Below are 26087 nucleotides of genomic sequence, written 5' to 3' on the forward strand. Positions count from 1 at the left end.
TTGAACTCGATGGCCCTTGTGGTCTCTTCCAACTCTATGATTCTATGATGTAACGGTCCCATTTCTTTAACCTTAGTTTGGCTGACCCACATATAAAACAGGTGGAGGTACATTATTATAAAAGGTAAAGGTACCCCTGCCCGTATGGGCCAGTCTTGCCAGACTCTAGGGTTGTGCACTCATCTCACTCTATAGGCCGGGAGACAGCGCTGTCCGCAGACACTTCCGGGTCACGTGGCCAGCGTGACAAGCTGCATCTGGCGAGCCAGAGCAGCACACGGAATGCCGTTTACCTTCCCGCTGGTAAGTGGTCCCTATTTATCTACTTGCACCCGGAGGTGCTTTCGAACTGCTAGGTTGGCAGGTGCTGGGACCAAAGGACGGGAGCGCACCCCGCCGTGGGGATTCGAACCGCCGACCATGCGATCGGCAAGTCCTAGGCTCTGTGGTTTAACCCACAGTGCCACCCGGTAGCTAAAACACATGCAGGTGGGGGAAGATGAACCCTCGCACTACTATTTACCTGTCTGAAGCAGACACCCCCACCTGCCCTACCGCCATCCATTCCCCTAGTCTAGCTCACTGCCTCTACTGGCTCATCTGCAGCCAGTACTCTGAGGAACAAACAGAAAAGCAATGACAAACCTAGAGAGCATCTTAAAAAGCAGAGACATCACCTTGCCAACAAAGGTCCATATAGTAAAAGCTATGGTTTTCTCAGTAGTGATGTATGGAAGTGAGAGCTGGACCATAAAGAAAGCTGATCGCCCAAGAATTGATGCTTTTGAATTATGGTGCTGGAGGAGACTCTTGAGAGTCCCATGGACTGCAAGAAGATCAAACCTCTCCATTCTGAAGGAAATCAGCCCTGAGTGCTCACTGGGCCAGCAGGGGGATACTGTATATAGTTTTCACTCAGGTCTGTAGATAGTTTTCACTCAGGTCCACGTCAGTTATTTTAGGCGGGAACTCTGGGCTCTTGTTGCTACAATGTTGACAGCCGGCTGCCTATAAAAGCAGGCCGGCTGAGCTGTTTGCAGTCAGTTCTATGCCAGCTTACAAAATAAAGAGCTACTTGGAGAAATCGCTGTGTCGTCTGCTATGTCAACCCACAACTTAACACTGGGAAAGATGGAGGGCACAAGGAGAAGGGGACAACAGAGGACGAGATGGTGGGACAGTGCTCTCAGAGCTACCAGCACGAGTTTGACCAAACTGCGGGAGGCAGTGGAAGACAGGAGTGCCTGGCGTGCTCTGGTCCAGGGAGTCACAAAGAGGCAGACACGTCTAAATGACTAAACAACAACAAAACCATGAGTAGAAAAGGACTTTATACCCCACATTCAAGCACAGCCCCCTCATGGAGGCCCCACTTCAAACAAGCAGTGCCTTCCTGTGCTTGTACCGTGTTCGTGTGAGGACTGCCACTAAGTATAAACTGGGCCAGAAACAGAGGGGAACAAGTGAGTAAAGCATCTCGTGCAAATCTTTGAATTTCTCTAGCAGCCACATGCTCAGGCCCAGCAAGCGCTGCTGCTTCTTTTCTGGAAAGAAACTGTGCTTAGTAGATAAGGCCCTTTATCTGCCTCCTTTAAAAATGTCTTTACACCACATACCGAGTGCTTAATGCTGCAAGAGAAAAATCAAGACCTAAATGTAAAGCCGCATTTTATAAATGAAAGATGATCATTACAGCATTCCAAATTAAGCTGCTGTGTGTTTACACAGACTGTGCAGTGCAATTTAAATGATCAAAGAGCAGCGGGAGATACCTCGAAAACCAGGCATCCCAAAGTAATTTCAGATTTTTACTAAACGTGTTAGGCCATGGCCACAGGAAAATGGAATATCTTCTAGTGTGCTTGGGCTGGACTACAGCGCCCCCTGGAGTTCTAAAGAACAATTAACAATTTGCAAAAAGAAGGTCCCATTGGTTTCATCTTCTTATATTCTATTTTATGCTTATGTACAAACTGATAAAGAATCCATTTCTGATAAAGGAAACTCCATATTTTAGCAGATGGCTTTGCTGTTGCTGCATTCCCCATGCCAGAAAACTACCACATTTGACACATGGGGAGCATCCTGTCACTGGGTTCATGTCACACGCTAGGTTACGATTTTTGATGACACATTACTAGACACAAGACACATTTTTTGTACACACTGAAGAAGAATGCAACTGCAAAAAGAACAAAAGTCAAATGTATGTGCAAGATCTTACACAGACTCAGCAGTTACCAGAATGTATTTCTTAATATTCCTCATGACGATACAAGATTCTCTTCTTTCATATCACTTACTTTTTTAACCACCACTGATATCTCTATAAATTGCTTTTGATTTGTACTACTGGAATAAAACAGAAAAAAGGCAGGGCTAAGCTGACAACCCAACTGGAAACATGAGCGAGACCCAAAACCAAAACGCTCCCTTGCCCCCTGGAGAGTCACGACCAGCTGGCCTTGACATGCTGCGCTGGAGGGGGCATACATTCCATTCATCTACACACACATACAGTCAGGGCTTGACCCCCACTTCTGCTGACCCACGCTTTCTAGGTACAGGTCCAAGTGGCTCCTTTCTCAGGGAAAACCAGCTCTTCAACTCTTAATTGGAGCAAAGGGTAGTCCACAGAAAAACTGAATTGCTGTTTGCTCCGACTGAGCACCGAAGAACGGTTTTCTTCCAGCGGACATTTCTGGAAACTAGGCCTGCTATGTTTTCTTGCCTTTTTCTCTATGTCTTTTAACAGAAGCCTGAAACACAAATTAAGCAGATCTGCCATGGAGACAAGGCCAACACACCTACCATCCGTGGCACACCCAAAAAACCATTTGGCTGCTTTGAGCATTTGGCAGGGATGGTGAAGAAGTCCCAATGGCCTGCGTACCTTTTCCAGTCCCTTTCCTTCCCAGGCAACAAAACCTTCTTCCTGTGCAGGCATATAGCCAGCAACAGGGAGGGCTAGAAAGACACCCAAGAGGTCATCAATACGGGCTACTGCCATCTTGGGACTGTGGCGTGTCCAGTTTTTCCTGCCTCCCAATTCAATTCTGTCCACTAGGAAGAAATGGCTTCACCTAAATACAGGCCCTGACGGACAAGCCAGTTGAAATGGTAAGGAAAGGGTGACTGAGGAAGGTTAGACCCACTTGAGCCAGATCCAGACTCAAAGCAGTCCAGACCCAAATCAAAATGGGGTGAAGATTTGTGATTGGCATTAATGGGGGGCGGGCGTGGGGAGCTTTGATTCTAAACTTTCTGCATTCAAAGTTTGCCCCATCATGACAGGCCGGTTTCCTCTGTTAATTTCTCCACATCGGCCTGTTTTCAAAATCCTAGAGGCAGGGCTAAGCTGACAACCCAACTGGAAACACTTGTTACCTCGGGTTACACACGCTTCAGGTTACAGACTCCGCTAACACAGAATTAGAACTTTGCTTCAGGATGAGAACAGAAAATGCGTGGCGGCAGTGGGAAGCCCCATTAGCTAAAGTGGTGCTTCAGGTTAAGAACAGTTTCAGGTTAAGTACGGACCTCCGGAACAAATTAAGTTCTTAACCCGAGGAACCACTGTACTTTTCTTGTCATTAGTTTTGCTTCCTATCTTGTTTTCAGCCATATAACGGGGGGGGGGGGAGTACCGATCCTTTACGTCTCTCAAAGCAAGGTGAAAGATCCAGGCATGGAAAGGTAGCAGCTGGGATGGAGATGCAGCGCTGTGGTCCCTCTTTGGGCCCATCCGGCTTGTCTTCTCTCCTCTATTCCCCTCACCTTGGATCTGGCAGGATCAGTGCTGGCCAAGTCCTTATTTGACTAGCAGCCTCCAGGCCCAGCATTAATTACCATGCTTGACAGACAGTGACAACTTGTGCCTCTGAATAAATCCTCAGTTTCCCACAGAATCCTCAGAAGCATGAAACAACAAAATCCCTGAAAAATATTTGAGAAAAATTTGTTTGTATTTCATAGAATCATGGAATCATAGAATCATAGAGTTGGAAGAGACCACAAGGGCCATCGAGTCCAACCCCCTGCCAAGCAGGAAACACCATCAGAGCACTCCTGACATATGGTTGTCAAGCTCTGCTTAAAGACCTCCAAAGAAGGAGACTCCACCACACTCCTTGGCAGCAAATTCCACTGTCAAACAGCTCTTACTGTCAGGAAGTTTTTCCTAATGTTTAGGTGGAATCTTCTTTCTTGTAGTTTGGAACCACTGCTCCATGTCCGCTTCTCTGGAGCAGCAGAAAACAACCTTTCTCCCTCCTCTATGTGACATCCTTTTATATATTTGAACATGGCTATCATATCACCCCTTAACCTCCTCTTCTCCAGGCTAAACATGCCCAGCTCCCTTAGCCGTTCCTCATAAGGCATCGTTTCCAGGCCTTTGACCATTTTGGTTGCCCTCCTCTGGACACGTTCCAGTTTGTCAGTGTCCTTCTTGAACTGTGGTGCCCAGAACTGGACACAGTACTCCAGGTGAGGTCCGACCAGAGCAGAATACAGTGGCACTATTACTTCCCTTGATCTAGATGCTATACTCCTATTGATGCAGCCCAGAATTGCATTGGCTTTTTTAGCTGCCGCGTCACACTGTTGGCTCATGTCAAGTTTGTGGTCAACCAAGACTCCTAGATCCTTTTCACATGTACTGCTCTCAAGCCAGGTGTCACCCATCTTGTATTTGTGCCTCTCATTTTTTTTGCCCAAGTGCAATACTTTACATTTCTCCCTGTTAAAATTCATCTTGTTTGTTTTGGCCCAGTTCTCTAATCTGTCAAGGTCGTTTTGAAGTGTGATCCTGTCCTCTGGGGTGTTAGCCACCCCTCCCAGTTTGGTGTCATCTGCAAATTTGATCAGGATGCCCTTGAGTCCATCATCCAAGTCGTTGATAAAGATGTTGAATAAGACTGGGCCCAAGACAGAACCCTGTGGCACCCCACTAGTCACTCTTCTCCAGGATGAAGAGGAACCATTGATGAGCACCCTTTGGGTTCGGTCAGTCAGCTAGTTACAAATCCACTGAGTGGTAGCATAGTCAAGACCGCATTTTACCAGCTTCTTTACAAGAATATCATGGGGCACCTTGTCAAATGCCTTGCTGAAATCAAGGTAGGCTACATCCACTGCGTTCCCTTCATCTACCAGGCTTGTAATTCTGTCAAAAAACGAGATCAGGTTAGTCTGACACGACTTATTTTTCAGAAATCCATGCTGACTATTGGTGATCACAGTATTCCTTTCTAGGAATTTCGATTACCCACTTTTGAAAAGTGAATAGAATTCCTTTTTGCAAAACCTGAAATCAAATCCCTTGTAACTTTAAACCTTATACTTAAATAATAAACGACCAGGTTCTGACCATCTTCAAGTGCACATCTGCTTCCTAGTAAGGTTCCCATGTCTAAACTCTGTCCTGTGCTGCACAGTTCTTCCCATCACAGTGACGGGAGAAGCTGTACTTGAGAGAATTCTCCATGCAATGCACTGTAACTCTTCAATGCAAAGTTTTCCTCTTCAGGTCTAGCTAAACCTGTTAACTCTACCTTCCAAGTAATATAAATTCTTTCAGAAATTGGTGGTTAAAGGTGGATAAAGGAAAGAGCACACTTAAAACGCACACGACAAGCACTGTAAATCACCACTTGCCTTCCTGCAAATGTGCCAACGTCAGTACTGCTAAGCTAGAGTCAAACTGATGTAGGTATTCCTGGGAATCGTATCCAACAGAGACTTCTGGCAGCATACTCTTTGCTATATATAGCCAATAGGCATTTCCCGCCTCTCTTACCGAACCACATGATGCAGCAACGGGGAGGGGGGAGGGGGTTAATCATATGTAAATTAATGATATAATGTTCTTTTATTTTTAGGGCCTTGATCTGAATCCAGGCCAGACCAGTGGATTCCTCTGGGCAGACGGCTGGAAATTCCACAGACTGAAATCGATGCTGGTGGTCTCACAGCTCAGCGAAGAGCAGAACATTGGAACACCTTAATGAAGGTGGCCACCAACACGGGGCACCATTAAATATTCAATTCAGTACAAATTTGAAAAAACAACCCTCATATGAAATCAAAGGGCTCATTCTCTCAGTCAAGGTGAGTACAATTTTAGGAAAGATTAGTCAGCTGCAAACAGCTAGCTGCTCTCTACACCATCTCCTTCAGCAGCAAATAAACAGCCGGGGGTGTGGGGGGGGAGCACCTGAGTACTCAGCTGATCATTGGCACATAAATGCCTGCTTTTACCTGCATCTCCTGTGCAATTGTCAGAAATCAGTTGGATTCTTTGCATTTGCCAATTTGGACTAGGGGGATCAGGTATACTGAGGATATCAAATGGCACTAATTTCTGATTAACAAGCTGCTTTTCTGAGGAAGGAGCAGACGTTAGATGGGGCAAGGCCCTAATCCAGGGGTCAGCAAACTTTGTTAGCAGGGGGCCTCTGACTCTCCCTCAGACCTTGTGGGGGGGGGGCAGTCTACTTTTTTTTGGGGGGGGAATGAACGAATTCCTACGCCCCACAAATAACCCAGAGATGCATTTTAAATAAAAGGGCACATTCTACTCAAGTAAAAACATGCTGATTCCTCGACCGTCCACGGGCCAAACTGAGAAGGCGATTGGGCCAGATCCGGCCCCTGGGCCTTAGTTTGCCTACCCATGGTCTAATCTTTCTCCCCTCCCTCCATGCCCCTCTTTCTTTGTGGGCTGGCAAGTGATGGGCCAGGAGATCACACCCTCAGAGAACTAGATTCGTCTCGGCCCATGCCATGTAATAAAGAGTCGACCTTCAGTACCCCAGAACCTGCAGAGAAGTCTGCATAACTCCTGTGAAATGGACACAACCTCATTACATGTATTAGCAGTTTAATGCCATTTTTATTGCCCATGGCTTCTTGTAAGGCATCCCAAGTCTTTTATTTCATTTTGCAGGGGTCGCTGAGAAACCTGCTGGCAATCTCCTTCCTTCTTTCCAGAGCTACAGTTCCCATGGTTCCCAGGGGAGAGGAAATACCCGTTAAGTCAATTTTAGTCTGTGTGTAGATATGCCTCCATCAGATAGGAATTCAAAGAGCTGATTCTAGGAAACGGATGTCAAGATCCTTCTCATTTGTATCTTCTCTGTGTTCTTTGTTCTTGTATCAGATGTGAGGAAATTAAATTCTAGCTATGTCAACCACAGTACTAGGACTTTGCAGGAAAAAGTCGAAGCGTAGAGTCACGCTACGTGCTGAGAGGGGACGTGGCGAAGATCACGCCTCGAGGAAAGCCTGTTATTAAAATGATGTGGCTGATGTTGGGGGTAGAAGGAATCAAGTTGGCTGTAATTGAACTGGCATGAAATAATAAATATGCACACTTTCTTCAAACACAGCTTGCCACATCCTGAGAATCTGGAATCAATTCCTTCTCTTTCAAGATGCTTAAAAGTTGTGGAACTTTGATATGGAAGAAATGTGTTTGCTTCTGGGCTTACAGCCCCAACCAGCCTGCTGCAAACCTTTCATATGTTCAAGGCAGGAAAGCTAGCCAAACAAATGGGAGAAAAGGACCAAAAGCGCAGGGGGTGGTGATATAAATTACTATTCAGGTAAAGTGAGCAAAAGACATTTGCCACTGCCATATATATATAACCTGCCCAGAATAGGAAGGAGAGAGGAAGGAACTCAGTGCATGTGGAAGGTCCCAAGCTCAATCTCAGGTATCTCCAGGTAGAGATGGAAACATCCCCTGCCCCAAAGACTGGAGTGGAGTCTCCAGTGAGTGTGGTTGGTTGTGTATTTCAGGTTCTAGACCACCGCAATAAAGCAAATATCGCTATAAAGCACGTCACACACACTATTTCATTTCCCTGTGGATATAAAAGTCACTATACTGCAGACTATTAAGCCAGGCCTCCTCTGGCTGCTCTTGCCCTGGCCAGCTCCACTCCTGTGGCCAGAGGAGGGGGGGGGCTTCCTTTCCCTGGAAGCAGCCAGGCTGCCGGCAGGTGCATCCTCCTCCTCCTCCTCGTAAGGAGCAATAAAATGAGGTATCTAAGGAAACAAGCCTTTTCTAAGTTCAAAAAGCAACAAACATTCATGAGCTAGGTGGGCCAGTGTTCTGAGGCAGTTCCCTGTGAGGTGTGTGTGATGCATGTCTTCTACAGTTCACAACCTTCTTCTGAATATTCAGGCTATTTCCTTTAATGGCTAAGGTGGGGAACCTGTGGCCTCCAACTCCTGACATGAGTAGCACTAGGAAAGGGTGCAAGTCATAGCCCAGCAGCACCTGGGGGCCACACTCTCCCCATCCCTGATCTGTACATTTCATAATGGCCAGCAGAGAGCAATACAACCCTCCTCCCAAACAAACGTATCTGCAGACTTGACTCAAGTGGTCTATGCTCAGAGTTGTTTTAAGTTTTTAAGCAGCCTCTGTCAGCTACACTTCTGATTAGGGACCCGGTGAGACAGTCTTTAACCCTTTCCCCTGCAGAGGGCTCCCATTCCCAGCACCCACAAAGGATGGGGATGTACTGGAAGAGTATCCTCACCACCCACAAACTTACTCGCATTGTCCTGCTGCTTTGTGTTTTTGATAAACGCAGAGAATTTGGAGAAGATATCTATGCCTGCAGCATTTGATTCACGGTGCTTGGCAGCTAGCTTGGGATACCTGCAAAAACAGAAGAGTGGTTTTAAAAAGGAGGCCTCTGCGGAAATTTAAAAGCAAAGAAATTGCACACAAATACCACAAAAAGGCATATGTTGCTCACTTCTAGTGCTGTTTGTAACACAAAGCAAAATTCTTGCAGATCAAGTACTGCTTTTAAAACTGTCTCTTATCTCAGCATGTCAGCCTCTCAGGACCCTAACTGAATACTGCTGCCACCGTGGGGAGCCAAGAATTTTAAAAAGTTACACAATGATGGTTTTATGACAAGGTTAATTGTACCGGGGCTTAATGTGAAAGGAACCGAGAAACAGCATCCTTAAATCAGAACTAGTCATATGTTTTCAAAAGGTGCAGAGGCGTTTGGCAGCAACAGCTGCTTTTCTTCACTGTGTGAATGGTGGCCTTTGGAGAAAACCATTCCAGGATATAATGGCACTTATAAAGAGGTACTTGGCGAAAAGGAGTCTATACGGAGCTGAAATGCAACAATGAATCCGTGCGGGCTGCTGAAAAGTGTATTGTGCTTCTTGGAAAGGTTTCTGTTTTCTGTGAGTCGGGACCTCAAGGGGTCCGTCCAGTCAAAATGGCTTCCTCCAGCAATAATGAAACACCACGGCCCTGGGCCCTGTGTAACAGCCCTGGGCAACCCGTGACCCTGAAGCAAAAAGCTGCTTACTAGCCTCAGCACCAGGGCTGGGCACAACCCCCTCGACTACCACCACTTCCACCCTGGAGCAATGGGCAAGGAGACCTTCTGTGAGCTGGCAAAGGGGGCCCGCAAAGACCACAACACTATCGGGCAGGGGGTTGCTTGCCATTTGATGAGCCCCCCCAGCTGCCTCCCCACAGGCACACGCCTCTTTCACTTTAAACAACAGCAAGCTGCTCTGCTCAGTAGCAAGTAGTTAAGGTTGGTGCTGGGACTGATGCTATATTTACAGTGGTACCTCGGGTTACAGATGCTTCAGGTTACAGACTCCGCTAACCCAGAAATAGTACCTCGGGTTAAGAACTTTGCTTCAGGACGAGAACAGAAATTGTGTCGCCGCGGCAGCGGGAGGCCCCATTAGCTAAAGTGGTACCTCAGGTTAGGAACAGTTTCAGGTTAAGAAGGGACCTCCAGAAAGAATTAAGTACTTAACCCGAGGTACCACTGTATATGGCACGGTTCCCAGACACACTGTACCAAAAAGAAGATGGCTGTCTCCCTGGCTATTTTAAAAAAACAATTTTAAAAGTGACTGGCAGCCAGCTGCAGAGCACAGCGCCTTGTCTACACTTATTTTTTTTTCCCTTATGGGTGAGGAGGAAGGCCACCCAGCCCCCTCGTCAAATTGTAACTACCCCCCAAGCAGAACGTTCACCCCCTGCCTTGCAACCTCCCCACACATCCATTGCCCTCCACCCCCCTTTATGGGAGGTTTTAGCCAGCCCATCAGAACCTCTGCACGTTTGGGTCTGCCCTACCTTGAAACAACAACCTGATGAACCTCAACACAATGCTGGCAAGCTGGGTTCAGTTTAGTGGATCACATGTTGGGCAAACCTGCTACAGAAGGTGAGGCCATCCCATAGTATTCCCTCCTCTTGTTACACTGCATACAAAGCGGGGCAGGCAGGGAGTCCTGCAACCCAGAGTCATACAAATTATATTTACAGGATTTAGTACAGGCTTCCTCAACCTCAGCCCTCCAAATGTTTTTGGCCTACAACTCCCATGATCCCTAGCTAGCAGGACCAGTGGTCAGGGATGCTGGGATTGTAGTCTCAAAACATCTGGAGGGCCGAGGTTGTGGAAGCCTGTGCTGCATTTAAGAAGTTATACTTTGCGGGATGGGAAATGGGGAGAGAGGAAAGAACAAATTGTGGGCTATACGGGGGGGGGGGGGCGGGGTTCATGAAATCAGGTCCCATGGTTAAAAGTCCTTAGCTCATGCTCAAATTAGTACCAGAGGAGGAGGAGAGGCAAGTTTTAGAAATATGTTTTTTTCTAGGTTGACTAGCTAAGAGGCAAGCACACTCATTGTAACACAAAGCAGATATCAATTTGCCCTTTACTTTTACCCATTTCATGTGGTAACTACACCATAATTCTAAAAAAAAAACTATTATTTTTTACTTTGGAGGTGAAAGCGTTTCCTCCAAAAATTCTTCAATTTTGTTGATATCTGTCTTGACTTCCCCATTGAACGTCAGGAATGGTGGGTGGCTCCCAGGAGCTAAATTATGTAAATCAGCTGGCTTTCTGTGGAAACAAAAAGAAAGTTCAAAAAATTACTAATCATATATGCCATGGAAGTCCCATTGGTTTTGTACTACTGAGAAAAATAGCCCTTTGCTTTTTAAGCTACATATAGGATATACAGGCCTCTCTCCATTTAGAATAGAATAGAATAGAATCATAGAGTTGGAAGAGACCACAAGGGCCATCGAGTCCAACCCCCTGCCAAGCAGGAAACACCATCAGAGCACTCCTGACATATGGTTGTCAAGCCTCTGCTTAAAGACCTCCAAAGAAGGAGACTCCACCACACTCCTTGGCAGCAAATTCCACTGTCAAACAGCTCTTACTGTCAGGAAGTTCTTCCTAATGTTTAGGTGGAATCTTTTTTCTTGTAGTTTGGAACCATTGCTCCGTGTCCGCTTCTCTGGAGCAGCAGAAAACAACCTTTCTCCCTCCTCTATGTGACATCCTTTTATATATTTGAACATGGCTATCATTTATGCAAGGGTTGTACGCCAAGGCAAACGCAGTGCCTGCATCGGCAGTTGCTCATGTGCAAATGGGGAGTTGCCTGTACTTAAAGAGTGCAGAATAATAAGCAAAGTAGGATTCGCTCCCTGTATGAGAAATATTAAAGTTCCCAACAGAAAATCCAAATAAAGTGAAGGAATATCAAGTTGTTGGGAGAATTCATCAGGAGCTTTCAGGTGAGGTGTCATCGGTATGTGGATGACATTCAACTCTGCTTCTCTGTTCCATCTGAGGTGAGAGAAGAAAGGCGTCCTGCTCTTGATGGGGTTGCACTCCCTTGAAGGAGCACTTGAAGCTCAGGGGGCTTCAGTGGCCAGGAGTGCTGGTTTCCAGCTCTAACAGGTTCACCAGCTACTGCCATTTGTGGTCAGAAATAAATGTGGTCACAGTAACCCATGCTCTAGTGACCTCCAGATCAGACTACTGTAACGCGTTCTATGTGGGACTGCCCTTGAAGACGGTTTGAAAACTGCAGCTGGAACTTATTGCAGTGGCCAGAATGTTAACTGGTATGGCCAATTGGATGACACTGGTCTTGAAAGAATTGCACTGTTTGCAAATATGCTCCAAGCCCAGCTCAAGGTTTTGGTGTTAACATACAAAGCCCTAAGTGACTTAAGAGTACAGCTCTCTGAAGAACATCTCCTCCCTCACAGACCTGCCCATGCATTAAGACCAGCTGAGAGAGCTCTGCTGCTGCTCCCTCTACCAGGTGAGAGGGCTTCCCGGGTGGCAAAGCCCCATTTAACAACAATAGCAATAAATTTGTTATTTATATGCCACCCATCTGACTGGGTTGCCCCAGCCACTATTAAAATGCAAGAAAACATCAACCATTACAAACTTCCCTGGAATGACCTCTCCTCTGAGGTGGTGCTGTTAAGTTTTTGCTGGCAGAGCAATAGTCTGCCAGTCAGTTCTGGTTCAGCGGGCTTTAAATCCTGATAATTTTATGGTTCATGGTTTTTGTGGCTGTTCATAAATTTTGTGGCTGTTAAATCCAATTTTACCCAGGTGTAGAACCATTTGGTGAAAGGCAGGTTTACATAATTCTTTGGTGAAAGGCAGGCTTATTATAATTCTTATAAATAAACACAAGAAAACACGAACACCATTGTGTCTCATCAAATATTTTTTATGAAGATCCTTTACCTCTTCAGGTCAACTGTGGTGACATTGAACACAACCCCTTTGAGCCAAAGTATCATGAAGAGACGCTGTGAAAAAGGGCAGTTCCCAATGCTTTCACCATCTACACCAGCCTAGAGGAAATAAGAAATAGAGAAGAAAATTATCTGGAGGTGTATTTTTCCTATCACTGCAAGCATCACAATGCCAGTTTAAAGGTAAAGGTAAAGGTACCCCTGCCCGTACGGGCCAGTCTTGACAGACTCTGGGGTTGTGCGCCCATCTCACTTAAGAGGCCAGGGGCCAGCGCTGTCCGGAGACACTTCCGGGTCACGTGGCCAGCGTGACATCGCTGCTCTGGCCAGAGCCAGAGCCGCACACGGAAACGCCGTTTACCTTCCCGCTGGTAAGCGTTCCCTATTTATCTACTTGCACCCGGAGGTGCTTTCAAACTGCTAGGTTGGCAGGCGCTGGGACCGAGCAGCGGGAGCGCACCCCGCCGCAGGGATTCGAACCGCCGACCTTTCGATCGGCAAGCCCTAGGCGCTGAGGCTTTAACCCACAGCGCCACCTGCGTCCCAATGCCAGTTTGAGTCCACCCAAAATCCTTGTCAAGTTCTTCCAAGCTGCTGATTCCATCTCCATCCACCTCCTACCAGCTCAGCTCCACTTTGTTCCCAGACTTCTCGTACTTTGTTTTTCAGGGCCAAACTGGACATGGCAGCTTTGAGTCTTTTTTTTCTTTAAATAATTACATGGCGGGTGCCATTCTTACTGGGAGGGCAACACACAAAGGTGAGAGACTTATCTTTTCACTCTCCCACTGCAAACGCAGATTGTTTTGGGAGTATGGGGCTCCTGTGTTTCCTCCCTTGGCTTCCCTACACAGTTGGGAACTACAGCAGAACCTGCACAACTTGTGACCCTGCCAGGTGAAGGTCGCCCACCAGCCACATACGCAGTTTGCCAGTTGCTTGGCAGCTGAGTCTGCAGTCCCGGGCAAGTCTCCAGACATAGACCAAGGCCAGTGAAGTGAATTTGGCTCTGCATGTTGTGCAGGCCGAGCTACAGAAGTCCCCCAGGACTCTTAAACACATGTATTTGTGTCTCCTTAAGAAAATCAGCTTTCCTGGCCCTCCCAAAGGTTTCTCATCTCAACACAATCTTCTCCATAGCTTTCACTAAGTCTCTTCTTCACAGGGATCTGGCCTTCCCTTCCCTGCCATCCCACCAACAAATCTGAGCAACTTTTTCTGATTAAATGCTTCCAATTCAAAACCAAGGTTAAACACTTAACATAGTGTTAAGTAGCAGTTCGTGCAACTGGAACAACTTTGATTTGTGCAAGAGGACACTTCCCCTCTCTCCCCGCCCCCCGCCCCCCGCAGATTTGGAAATGGTACCAAGTGAGTACAGTAAGAAGGAAGGGAAGTCTCACTGCACAAGCAGAAGTCGTTTTGCTTGCACATTAATTTAGTTGAATGCTACCCAGTTGCTCGGAAATTGAACTACTGTTATGGGAGATGTGGCAAATTAACACTGTCAGATGATAAGAAGAGCACAGTATTTTTCATTGAAGTACAGCTACAAATCTAAGAGAAGTTTCTGGAAATGAGATGCTATAATTTGTTTGTTTATTTGTTTATTAAATGGTCTCAAGGCCCCTTGCAGTCATATTGTGAATACAATACAGTAAAACAGCAATAAAACACCAAGTAAAAACATAAAAAGCCAGGTGCATAAAACATGAATAATACCAATATAACAAGGAGCTAAAACTTACTGCAAGATAATTTCAACTGAGTTTATGTAAAATAGAAAGCTATCCACATCTGGAATTCAAATTTCTCTTTAAAATCTATAGACTGGGATCAGTAATCTTGTTATGCCTGTAGCCTCATAAATGTTGGTGACCCTCAGCCAAATTTCCATACCTCTAAGCACAAAATTCAGCTAGCAAAAAATAATGGCAGTCAGGTGCTGAAAGTTAACCCTGAAAATGTAACTGGAGATAAGCTTGAATTATTTATTGAAATTCCATTACATTACTTGCCGTATTAGAAGCCGAGTGAATCTGCAGGTAGTGCAAATACTGAGCAAGAACCTTTTGCTCGTGGGAGAAACAAGCATAGACTCTGGCACTCCAGCCCGAAACATTTCCTGAGAAATATGTCCAACTGATTTCAATGGGATTTACATCCAAGTAATATCTTTAGGATTGAAGCCTAAGAGTGCATGCCTATAAAGATGAACTGGCTGGGGGAATACAGGATTCCTATTGTGTGGGTGGCACTTGAGAGACCCCAGCACCACCACTGGAGATACACGGGAGCACATCTGCACTGGTGGCCAGAGATGTGGGTGGAGCAGAGGAGGAGGAGGAGGAGGAGGAGGAGATTTGCCCCAGATCTTACACCCACCTTGGCTGTGAGTCCTGGAAGATCTCCTCCCTGCCTTGCTGGCTTGGGCAGGGGCTGCCCTGACTGACTCCAGCTACAAAGGCTGAGGTCACTCAACAGAATCTTGGGCTCGGGTGTTGCTGGTGGGGTGGGTGTGTTTGAGGAGGGGGTGTTGCTGTTATTGATATTAATTTTTAGTATATTATGATTTATGTGGAAATTGTTCAGTTTGGTTGAGTACTTTTTGATGTTTTATTTATTGTTTATAGCTAGTTGTGTTTTGAAATGCATTTTCCCCCTTGTTATAAGCCACCCTGAGCATGGTTTTGACTGTGGGAACGCGGCCCACAAATAAAATGATGGCTGCATGTATGTACACTCCCCTTGAGCTCCTGGCCACACCACCACAGGTCAGGCAAAAGGCACATTTCACTCACTGAGCTCAATGGAGCAAGGGTGGAAACAGTTCTGAAAACCCACTGCCCCATCTCCCCTCATTGTCACCATGACAAAGCAGGGTTTGGCACAATTCTGGACGCAGTCCTAGCCAGTGGGGCAGCTGCCTGAGGCCTGTGCCATGAAGGTCAGCAAATGGTTAGTTATTTAATTTAGTCTTGTGGTTGTAGTTTTACTCCCACAGAGAAGTCTCATGGGATTTTCTGCCTCAGGAGTCAAAATAACTTGGGTGCTGTGTCCAGGCAGGGGTTGTCTTTTGCTATCCTATTTCTAGCAACATGGAAGCCCCACCATGAGGCCACCCTCGCCGGAGAGGCTGTGCAGCAGGAGGCTATGTCACACAGGCCCCGCATCATGCTCCCTTTGCACACAACAGCCCCCAGGCATTCTATGAATCCAGAACTATTACACATGAGGGAGAGGGTGCAGAAACAAGCACTCCAGCTGTCATCCCCATCACCCTTGCGACTGTCTGAAGGAGCTCGTGGAGGCTCCTTCAGGAAAATCAGGATTCCAGTTGGTAGCGTGTACACAGCCTAAGTGTGTCTTAGGTAAAGGGATCCCTGACCATTAAGTCCAGCCACGGACGACTCTGGGGTTGTGGCGCTCATCTCGCTTTACTGGCTGAGGGAGCTGTTTGTCCACAGACAGCTTCTGGGTCATGTGGCCAGCATGACTAAGCCGCTTCTGGCGAACCAGAGCAGCACACGGAAACACCATTTACCTTCCCACCAGAGCGGTACCTATCTATCTACTTGCACTTTGATGTGCTTTCAAACTGCTAGGTTGGCAGGAGGCTGGGACTGAGCAATGGGAGCTCACCCCGTCGCGGGGATTCGAATCACCGACCTTCTGATCAGCAAGTCCTAGGCTCTGTGGTTTAGACATGAAAGAAGTGTGCATGCACATGAAAGCTCATACCAGTAACAAACTTAGTTGGTCTCTAAGGTGCTACTGGAAGGAATTTTTTTATTTTGTTTCACCCAAAAGGAAAGCAATGCCCAACCTGGTGATAACAGAATAAATGATGGAAGGAGGGAGCTGTAGCCCAATATATGAAAAGAGGTAGTAAGGCAACACCTCGCTACTTTAAATAAATTCAGATCTCCAGGGCCTGATGAGCTGCATCCAAGGGTACTAAAGGAGCTTGTGGATGTAATGTCAGAGACTTTGTCTATGATCTTTGAAAATTCTTGGAGCACAAGTGAGGTTCTGCAGACTGGAGGCAGGCAAGTGTTGTCTCCATCTTCAAAAGGGGGGGGGGAGAGAAGACCCAGGTACCTATGGACCGGTGAGCTTGACATTGATACCAGGGTAGATCCTAGAACAGATAATTCAATAGTCAGCCTGTGAGCATTTAGAAAAGGATGCTGTGATTACCAAGACTCAGCATGGGTGTCTCAAAAATAAGTTATGCCAGACCAGGGGTTGTCAACCTGGTCCCTACTGCCCACTAGTGGGCGTTTCAGGATTCTGGGTGGGCGGCAGGGGGTTCTACACCACAAGCTGAATCCTCCTTCCATCGAGCGCTGGGGGGCGGTAAAGAAATTCTACCATCAAGAAAGATGCATTAGTGGGTGGTAGGTATAAAAAGGTTGACTACCCCTGTGCTAGACAAATCTCATTTCTTTTTTTGATAGAGTCACCAGCTTCATTGATCAGGGGAATGCTGTGGACATAGTGATTTCAGTAAGGCTTTTGACAAAAATTTGCATTATATTCTTGCAAGGAAGCTGATAAAATGTGGGTTGAATGAGGTAACTTTTAGGTGGATTTGTAGCTGATTGACTGACCAAACCCAAAGAGGACTCATTAATGGTTCCTTGTCATCATGGGGGAAAGTGACATGTGGGGTGCTGCAGGGACCGTAGTCCTGGGCCCATTGTTGCTCAACATCTTTATAAAAGACTTGGACAAAGGAATTGAGGGAATGCTCATCAAATTTGCAGATGATCCCAAACTGGGAGGAGTAGTTAATGCCACAGAAGACAGAATCACGATTCAACCCTAACAGGTTGGAGAACTAGGCCCAAACTAACAAAATGAATTTCAATAGGCACAAAGGTCAGGTTCTGCACTTCAGCAGGAAGAACCAGCTGCATAAATATAAGACAGGGGACAGCTGGCTGACAGAGCTATTAGTTGGCTTACTAGTAGTACATGTGAAAGGGATCTAAGGGTCTTGGTGGACCACAAGCCTAAGATGAGTCAACAGTGTGATGCAAGAGCAAAAAAAAATGCTAATGCTATTCTAGCCTGCATCTACAGAAGTCTAGTGTCCAGATCAAAGGAAGTAATAATACCACTCTATTCTGCCTTGGTCAGACCAAACCTGGAGTCCTGTGTCCAGTTCTGGGCACCACAGTTTAAGGATGATATTGACAAGCTGGAACATGCACAGAGGGCGGCAACCAAGATAGTCACAGGTCTGGAAACCAAGACTTACGAGGAAAGGTTGAAGGAGCTGGGTATGTTTAGCCTGGGAAAGAAGAGGCTGGGAGGAGATATGAGAGCCATCTTAAAATATCTTAAGGGCTGTCACGTGGAAGATGGAGCAAGCTTGTTTTCTCCTGCTCTGGAGTGTAGGACTTGAACCCAGGGCTTCAAGTTACAAGGAAGGAGATTCCAATTAAACATCATTAAGAACTTTCTGGCAGTAAGAGCTTTTAGACAGTGGAACGGTCTCCCTTGGGAGGTTGTGGACTCCCTTGGAGGTTTTAAAGCAGAGGCTGGGTGGCCACCTGTCAGGGATGCTTTAGCTGAGATTCTGGCATTGCAGGGGTTGGACTAGATGACCCTCAGGGGTCCCTTCCAAATCTATGATTCTGTGATTCTCCTCCTCCCTCTTCCAGAAATGACATTTTGTGTTGGGACAGAAGTTGGTGGAAAACTAATTTCTTTTACTCAGGCAGTGTTTGCTTGAAGCCAAAGCTTAGTAGAATAGAGAATAGGCAGATATACAGTGAGAGGTAAAAGATGTCGAACATGCAATGATCAGGAGATGATGTTCTGAAAAGAAAGTAGAGATTAATAAAAATACTGAAACTCGCTTTCCTGGGGCTCCCACAACCTGTGAGAATTTTCTACAGTGCAACTCTTTTCTATTCAGGTGTCAAATGATCAGCCACTATGACTAAAACACCAAATGAACCCAGTTTGCATAATAATCTCTAACAATGGCTCATTACAACAGACAGAGGGGGGCATATTTATTCTTTTGATATGCGTCCACATCTGTGTGAAGTAATCTGCCCTTTCAGCAGCAAAAAGGAAAACATTCGCACCACATGCCTGTTGTCCATCACAAAAGGAACAGGGAACTAGAAAAACAGGGGCAAACAATAGCAGCATTTCTGTCCAAGGCCAACCTCTAGGGAGGAATGCAGCCCTGCTTACAATGCACAGGTAAGGGCAGATGGACCCCCAAGAAGCACACTCCATTACTCTCTTCTCCTGTAGCTTCCATTTGTCATCTAATAGTCCATCATCTCCTTGGCCACTTTCAGCTTCTGATAAAGTGGCATATTTGTACGTGTATAAGACAACGGGATTTTTGCTAAAAAAAATTAGTCAAAAATGGGGGTTGTCTTATATACGGATGGTGAATGCTCCAATCATCACACTTACCACTAAATATACTGGTGCTCATTAGCATAAGAAGGCAGGGTGTGGGTGTGGGTGTGCGCGCGCACACACGCACCAAGTGGCACATGGGCTGCAGGGCATGGAGCCACTGTCCTTCCAGAACTTTGGGCGATCTGAGGTGTTTGTGGGGCCTGCTCTGCTGCTGCCCACTTGTGCACACACACAACCCGCCTCAGGCGCCTGCAGGGGCTGCTACGCCCGTGCCAGTGCTTTGAATATTTAGTAAAATATAAAAGTTGTTCTGTGGATGTTTAAAAATATTAATTTCTTAATTTTGGGTTTACAAAAATAGGGGTCGTCTCATACATGGGAAAATGCGGTAAACTCAACTGTTGTTCTGAATGCTCACTGGGGCAAGATTGTTTGAGCATATTGCACTGATCCTGTCCTGACTGCACTGGCTGCCCATTACAGTGGTACCTCGGGTTACAGACTCTTCAGGTTACAGACTCCTCTAACCCAGAAATAGTACCTCGGGTTATGAACTTTGCTTCAGGATGAGAACAGAAATTGTGCTCTGGCAGTGTGGGGGTAGCGGGGGGGGGGCATTAGTGAAAGTGGTGCCTCAGGTTAAGAACACTTTCAGGTTAAGAATGGATTCTTAACCCAAGGTACCACTGTAGTTTCCGGCCCAATTCAAAGGGCTGGTTTTAATGGTCCTCTTTAACTAGGCCTTTGGCTGATAAATTTTCCAGAGTTTCATCACAGGGACACTCCCTGCTCTTCCTGGAAGTGTCAGGGATCAAATCTGGGACCTTTTGTATAAAATGAACTATGGTACTTCCCCATAAACAATAAATAAATGCACTGGATTCCCATGGAGTCCTTGCAAGATATATCATTCATTACCAGCTGTCATCACAGTAACGGGAACTTTGTTAATTGCACAGTATATATCAATACAGTGCAGAGCAGTGTTGAAAGTTGTAACTCCAGAAGAAATACGGTTTACAACAATGGATTCAAAAATGAAGGTTTTGCTGTTGGCAATTACACTTATTTCCGAAATACCGCTAGAGAAGTCACTGCCACAGTGTATCCTTGCTTAATTTTTGAAAGAAGAGGTGCTGATCAATCCTGCCTGGATACTGCAGCCTTCCAAATCTCATCCTGAAGATCCATCTCTTGTCCCAAGCCCACATCCCCAGCATGTTCACATTCTTGTCTCAGCGATGCCAGTGCTGCTTTGGTCACGTCCTTTGAATGGGGAGCTGGCTTCAGGCACCAGGCCTCTTGGCAGGCCAACTCTGAGCCACAGCCACTGCCCAGCCAAAGGAATGCACACAGCAGATAGCCAAAAGGGGACACTTCCAGTCATTCCTATGGCTCCAAACACCCCTCCTCAACACACACACACGTCGAGCATCTAGGCAGCTATTCCCGGGTCTGCGCTCTATGGAGCAGTTGCAGCAACAGGGGGCCACTTCCCCTCCACCAGTTTATGTATCTGCCGCAGACAGGCTGTGTGCACTTAGCCAGAGACTACCCCTGCATGGAAGTTCCCTCTGCTCTTTCCCCTTCAATCCCCTCCTGATTCTGGGAGACAGCGGTGCAAGAGAGGGTGGGGAAGCACCCAGCTCTTCCCTTGCCAGACTTGCCTCTTCCTCCTCTTCTTCTGACCCATCCTGGGCTCCATCCTCAAACTCTGAAGCTTCCCCTGCCTCTCTTTTGCCTCCTGGCTAGTACAGGTACCCACAATTCCCTGGCCCCCTCTCCCAAGTCAGACTCCAGCCCCCCTTCCCCCAGGGCACACTTGCTAGCATCCTGCTAGTCCTGCACACCCTGTATTGCAAAAATGTCTGCAAACGAAGGCTGGCAACATGAGCCCTGTCATGTGGGAATCCCTTGCAGATTACGACAGCGTCTGCAAAATCAGGTCTGCCAAACATACTACACTATAGCAATAAAACAGCAATGTTTTCTATCAGTTATTTATGTTTTTTTAGTGAAAAGTGCATGTTAAGAAGCAACGTTCTCCCCTGGCATATTTGCCGAACTGGAATTTCATGCTCCCTCACTTGAAGCCAAAGGAAACATTTGCCATTTACTTCAGAGTAGTCCACTCACCAAATGACTATACCATGCAATTGTCTACCAAACTGACCGTGACCGTGAACTTCCTATCATGAGAAAGAGCGCTTTCTGCTGACCTTCTGCAAAATCCCTCCAGTATATTTTTGGGATGCAATGTCAAATGATCCCTGTGACATTTACTGTTGTGGAATGACCTCTGCCTTCTCCTTAGCCTCATGCAGTTCCAGGAGCTTCACTTCCATCACAGCATTATGACACAAAAACCGGCACTACAGTTTAGAAGCATGCAGATAGCAGGGACACAGACACCACGCAAGCACAAGTGTGCACAGAAAAAGTAAAATTGCTGGAAACTATTGTGAATGATTGCAGCAATTGCAATAGTAGGATGGAACCTCTCCATGTCTTGAAACCTTTGCATCCAAAGCCAAATACCTGTCCCTTTGCACTACTACAGTTAAACCTCGGTTGCTGAACGAAATCCATTCCAGAAGACTGTTCGACTTCTGAAACATTTGACAACTGAGGATCAAAGGGCGGTCGGCAAAGTCAATGGAGAAAAAAGAAAAAACTCCCCGGAAGCCATTCAGCTTCCGAAAATCATTCAAAAACTGGAGCAGTTACTTCTGGGTTTTCGGCGTTCAGGAGCCAAAACGTACGATAACGGAGATGTTCGGGAGCCGAGGTTTGACTGTGTAATTCCCCCTACAAGAAAACAACCAATAGATTGCCTGGATTAAAGTCTTCTGAATGTCTCCTGCTAGGGATGCCAGTTCCCCGTCCAGTGATGCTGCTTCACAGGTCAGCACCCTGAGGCTTGAAAAGCAAACTGCTGCTGAGCCTCCTCCATCATTCTTTCTCTAGTCCCCTTGTAAACCCTTCCCTTCCGTCTGCTCCGGCCAGCAAGACTTTATTAATTTGGTTGAATTATACACCAAAAAGAATGACCAAAGTGGTCTATAAATATTGCACTGGAGACCTGTATATTTAGGCAAGAGAGGAAGGCTAGCGGCAAAACAGGCAAATAAGATTTAGGGCAGATAGAGATACAAGGAGAGTTAGGGGACAGCAAGAACAAGGACGGGGTTTCAAGAGGGCAGATCATGTACTCTGTGTGCAGAAGGTCTCTGGTTCAGTCACTTGCTTCTTCAGTTAAAAGATAACAGGAAGCAAAGCTACGAAAAACCAGTGCCTGAGATCTTAAATAGCCACAGCCTGTAAGAAGGACCAAAGGACTCATTGAGATGACTTTTAAATGTTCAGTTCTCAGGCCAAAAGTAAAACTACAACCTTAGTTAACTAAAATTACAAGCCCATTGACATAATAAACTTAAGTAAAAGTAATAATAATGACTTAACTGGTAGGTTAAAGAGATAGATTTAAGAGATAGAAATGTTGGGAAATGACTTTGTTGGCGAGGGAAAAATCATTAGACAAGGATGGGATGTTGAATGATCGGCTAACCAATTTTGCTCAAGATAGTGAAACTGCAAGGTACAGAAATTTCAGATTCTATTTCTCAATGGAAACATTTTTTTTTTGTAATGGGCCAAATATCTATCTATGCATTACTTTAAAAGAGAATTTCCACATTATTTTGTATTGTTTGATGCATGACTCTACTAAAACTGGCAAACCACATATATTCAAATCAGCAATATTTGTTGGAAATGAGGGGAAGATGTGCTGTTTTCATTCAAAACAACTGGATATTACACACCTATTCATTCTCTCTATATTTTATTGCTTTTATTAAAGCAGTTATAATTAGCAAAAAAATTAGAGTTGGTAGGAAGTGTTTTAACAGCAACGGAAATAATAGCCTCTTTAGGCATCTCCAAACCGGGGGGGGGGGCACAATCAGTCACTGGGGGCTAGAGCCAGAGGACACAGGCTGGCAAAGTGGCAGGTCCAAGGTTAATGAGCATCGTGAAGATTTGAACCTGTCTCCCTTGGTCCTGGACTCTAACCACTAGACCAGCCTCCCCCACCCTTCTTCCCTCCAGAAGTTGTGAGACTTCAACTTCCATCAGCCCCAGGCAGCGAGGGCAATTGTTAGGGGTGACATCTGGGGGGCACTGGAGTGCCTTGTCTCTAAGCGTACACTTCAGAAGTAGCCACACACTTAACGTAAGAGCACAAGAAGAGCGCTGCTGGACCAGGCCAAGGCCTCATGAAGTCCAGCACACGGTGGCCCACCAGACGCCCATAAGTGCAGCAACACTCTCCCCACTTGGGATTCCCAACAACCAGCCTGCAGAGGCTTCTGAAAGAGGAGGTGAAACAGTCACACTGAAATGCAGCCACTGGGAGTTTGTTCCTCCATTGGGAGAGGGGCTTGTCAAGTCAAAGAGGCTTGTGAACTCTGGTGTATACAACTTCATGATGGGGGCATGTCTGTAAAATGTGTGGCACATCAATCGAAAGAAAGCTCGATATCCCTGTCCTGTGGCCTGCAGGTGGCTTGAAAGCATCCCTTACACAAGCCCATGTTTCTGCAGTACCAGGGGAGCAGCAAGAGCAATTTCTGCTGGGCTCCTGTAAATATCTGTCAGAATGCTTTTAGAATTTGTGGGCCACAAATTGTGCAGGCCTTTTATATGCCATTTAAAAGCCAAATGTTAGGAACATTGTTACTGACTTTTGCTTTAGCACCAACTGCCCATAACCCAACAGTTTCTAACATTACAATAGGAGCAATTCTGTTTTCACACCATAGTAAAATGTCAGTGCCTCATAGGCAAGGCTAAATGCATCCCATATGAAGGGCCCATTATCTTTCTTGAACGTAGCAGTAAGAAGCTGCTCTTCAAAATACATAGCCAATTTCTCCCAACTTCAAATTTTAAAGATGCCTCTTTATAAATTTGCTTGCAATTCATAGCTTCTTCATACATTTCCAAGTCTCCCTCTCTCCTGAATCTGTCCTGAATCTCACAACATTCTGCTTCATCGGATGGCCCTGAGTTTCCCCATGCCATGTTTACAAGTGTTTTGCTTCATAGTGAGAACCCCCGGCAATGCAGGAATCTCCATGAAGCATCCATGGCCGGTGGCCATCCAACCTGTTTAAAAACCTCCAAGGAAGGAGAGCCCACCACTTTCTGAGGGAGTCTGTTCCTCTGTCAAATGACTCTTACCATCAGAAAGTTATTCCTGGTGTTTAGTCAGCATTTCCTGTCTTGTAACTTGAAGCCATTGGTTTGAGTCCTACCTTCTAGAGCAGGAGAAAGCAAGCTTGCTCTATCTTCCTTGTGACAGCCCTTGAGATACTTGAAGATTGCTCTCATGCCACCTCTCAGTCTCCGCTTATCCAGACTAAACCTATGCAATTCCCTCAACCATTACTCATCAGGCCCTTGATCATCTTGGTCGCTCTCCCCTATATACGTTCCAGCTTGCCAATATCCTTCTTAAATGGTGGGACCCAGAACAGGACACAGTACTCCAGGTGTGATCTGACCAAGGCAGAATAGAGTGGGATTATTACTTACCTTCATCAAGACAATAGACTTCTGTTGATGCAGCCTAGAATAGCATTAGCTTTCTTTCTTTCTTTCTTTCTTTCTTTCTTTCTTTCTTTCTTTCTTTCTTTCTCTCTCTCTCTCTCTCTCTCTCTCTCTCTTTCTTTCTTTCTTTCTTTCTTTCTTTTTGCTGCTGTATCACACTGTTGACTCATGTTAAGCCTGTGGTCCACCAAGATCCCTAGATCCTTTTCACATGTACTGCTAGTAAGCCAAGTGTACCCCATTTTATATTTATGCATCTGGTTCTTCCTGCCTACGTGCAGAACCTGACATTTGTCCCCGTTTAAATTCGTTTTGTTAGCTTGGACCCATTTCTCCAATCTGTTAAGATCATTTTGCATTCTGATTCTGTCTTCTGCAGCATTAGCAACCCTTCTCAGTTTGGTGTCCTCTGCAAATTGGATGAGCATCCCCACAATTCTTTCATCCGCGTCATTTATAAAGACGGTGAACAACAATGGCCCCATAACAGAACCTTGTGGCTTGCGGATGATAAGGAACCATTCATGGGTACAGCGGTACCTTGGTTCTCAAATGGCTTGGCTCCTGAACAAATCGGCTTCCGAACACTGCAAACCCGGAAGTAAGTGTTCCGGTTTGTGAATGTTTTTGGGAAGTTGAATGTCCGAAGCGGCTTCCACGGCTTCCAATTGAGTCCAAGAAGCTCCTGCAGCCAATCAGAAGCCATACCTTGGTTTTCAAACAGTTCCAGGAGTAGAACGAACTCCCGAAATAGATTAAGTTCGACAACCAAGGTACCATTGTACTCTTTGGGTTCGGTCAGTTAACCAGCTACCGGTTCAACTCCACCTAACAGTTATCTTGTCTAGCCCACATTTTAGCAGCTTTTCTGCAATAATACAATGGGGAACTTTGTCATAATGGCCTTAATATACAATTGTACAGATCTGTCTCCCAAACTAGGTGGATTATTTTACTATTGTTTCTGCCAAAACATTCTCCATTCATACAAAATATCTAGATAAGTGTATATGAGAATTTCCACAAATGATGTTTAAAGCACCTTTCAGCATCACTTGCACTATGAATCATAACATGTATTTGCAGTGCTTCTTATCTAGAAAAAACATTGCTGGTACTCACCATTATCCTCTCCCCCCACCCCCTTTCCTCTCTCACACACTGATGGATGGGGCAATCAAAAAGAGCCTACCTTAAATAGGTCTGATGAGCTGAAATGCCTCCCCAAACTTAGCCATGCTTTTCCCCTGCTGCCATCATGGGAGATGCTCCAAACTTGCCACCAGCAGTGACTGCTCTCCTCAGCGTCTCAGTAGCAGGAGGCAACCCTCATTTTTTCTTTCCAGCAGACTACAGAATGAGGACAGGAAGCATTCTCCCTTCACTCTGGAGGCTGCTGGGAAGAAGACAAAATGGTGTTTTCCACTGCTTTTCATCTAGAAAAAGAAGGTGCCAATACTGCTTACCCCTGAGTACAATCAGAAAA

General features: G+C 45.9%; 1 protein-coding gene and 1 long non-coding RNA gene across 4 annotated transcripts in view; one reads left to right on the top strand and one right to left on the bottom strand.

The window, feature by feature from the left end:
* Positions 1-26087, bottom strand: part of CLIC5 (chloride intracellular channel 5) — a 73501-nt gene that overhangs the window by 19019 nt on the left and 28395 nt on the right. For all 3 annotated transcript variants that reach the window (XM_079970022.1, XM_079970020.1, XM_079970021.1), the window contains exons 2-4: positions 12582-12691; positions 10794-10919; positions 8568-8674 (exon numbers count right to left, since the gene is read on the bottom strand). In XM_079970022.1, coding sequence (XP_079826148.1) covers positions 8568-8674; positions 10794-10919; positions 12582-12637 — 289 coding nt within the window. In that variant the 5' untranslated portion in view covers positions 12638-12691. The remainder of the gene's footprint in view (positions 1-8567; positions 8675-10793; positions 10920-12581; positions 12692-26087) is intronic.
* LOC307212773 lies at positions 2738-7390 on the top strand. Its single transcript, XR_013837202.1, has 3 exons — positions 2738-3120; positions 5883-6111; positions 6950-7390. It is a non-coding gene; the product is annotated as an uncharacterized lncRNA (long non-coding RNA).

The sequence above is a fragment of the Podarcis cretensis genome (genome assembly GCF_951804945.1).
Source record: "Podarcis cretensis genome assembly, chromosome: 3".
Lineage (NCBI taxonomy): Eukaryota > Metazoa > Chordata > Lepidosauria > Squamata > Lacertidae > Podarcis > Podarcis cretensis.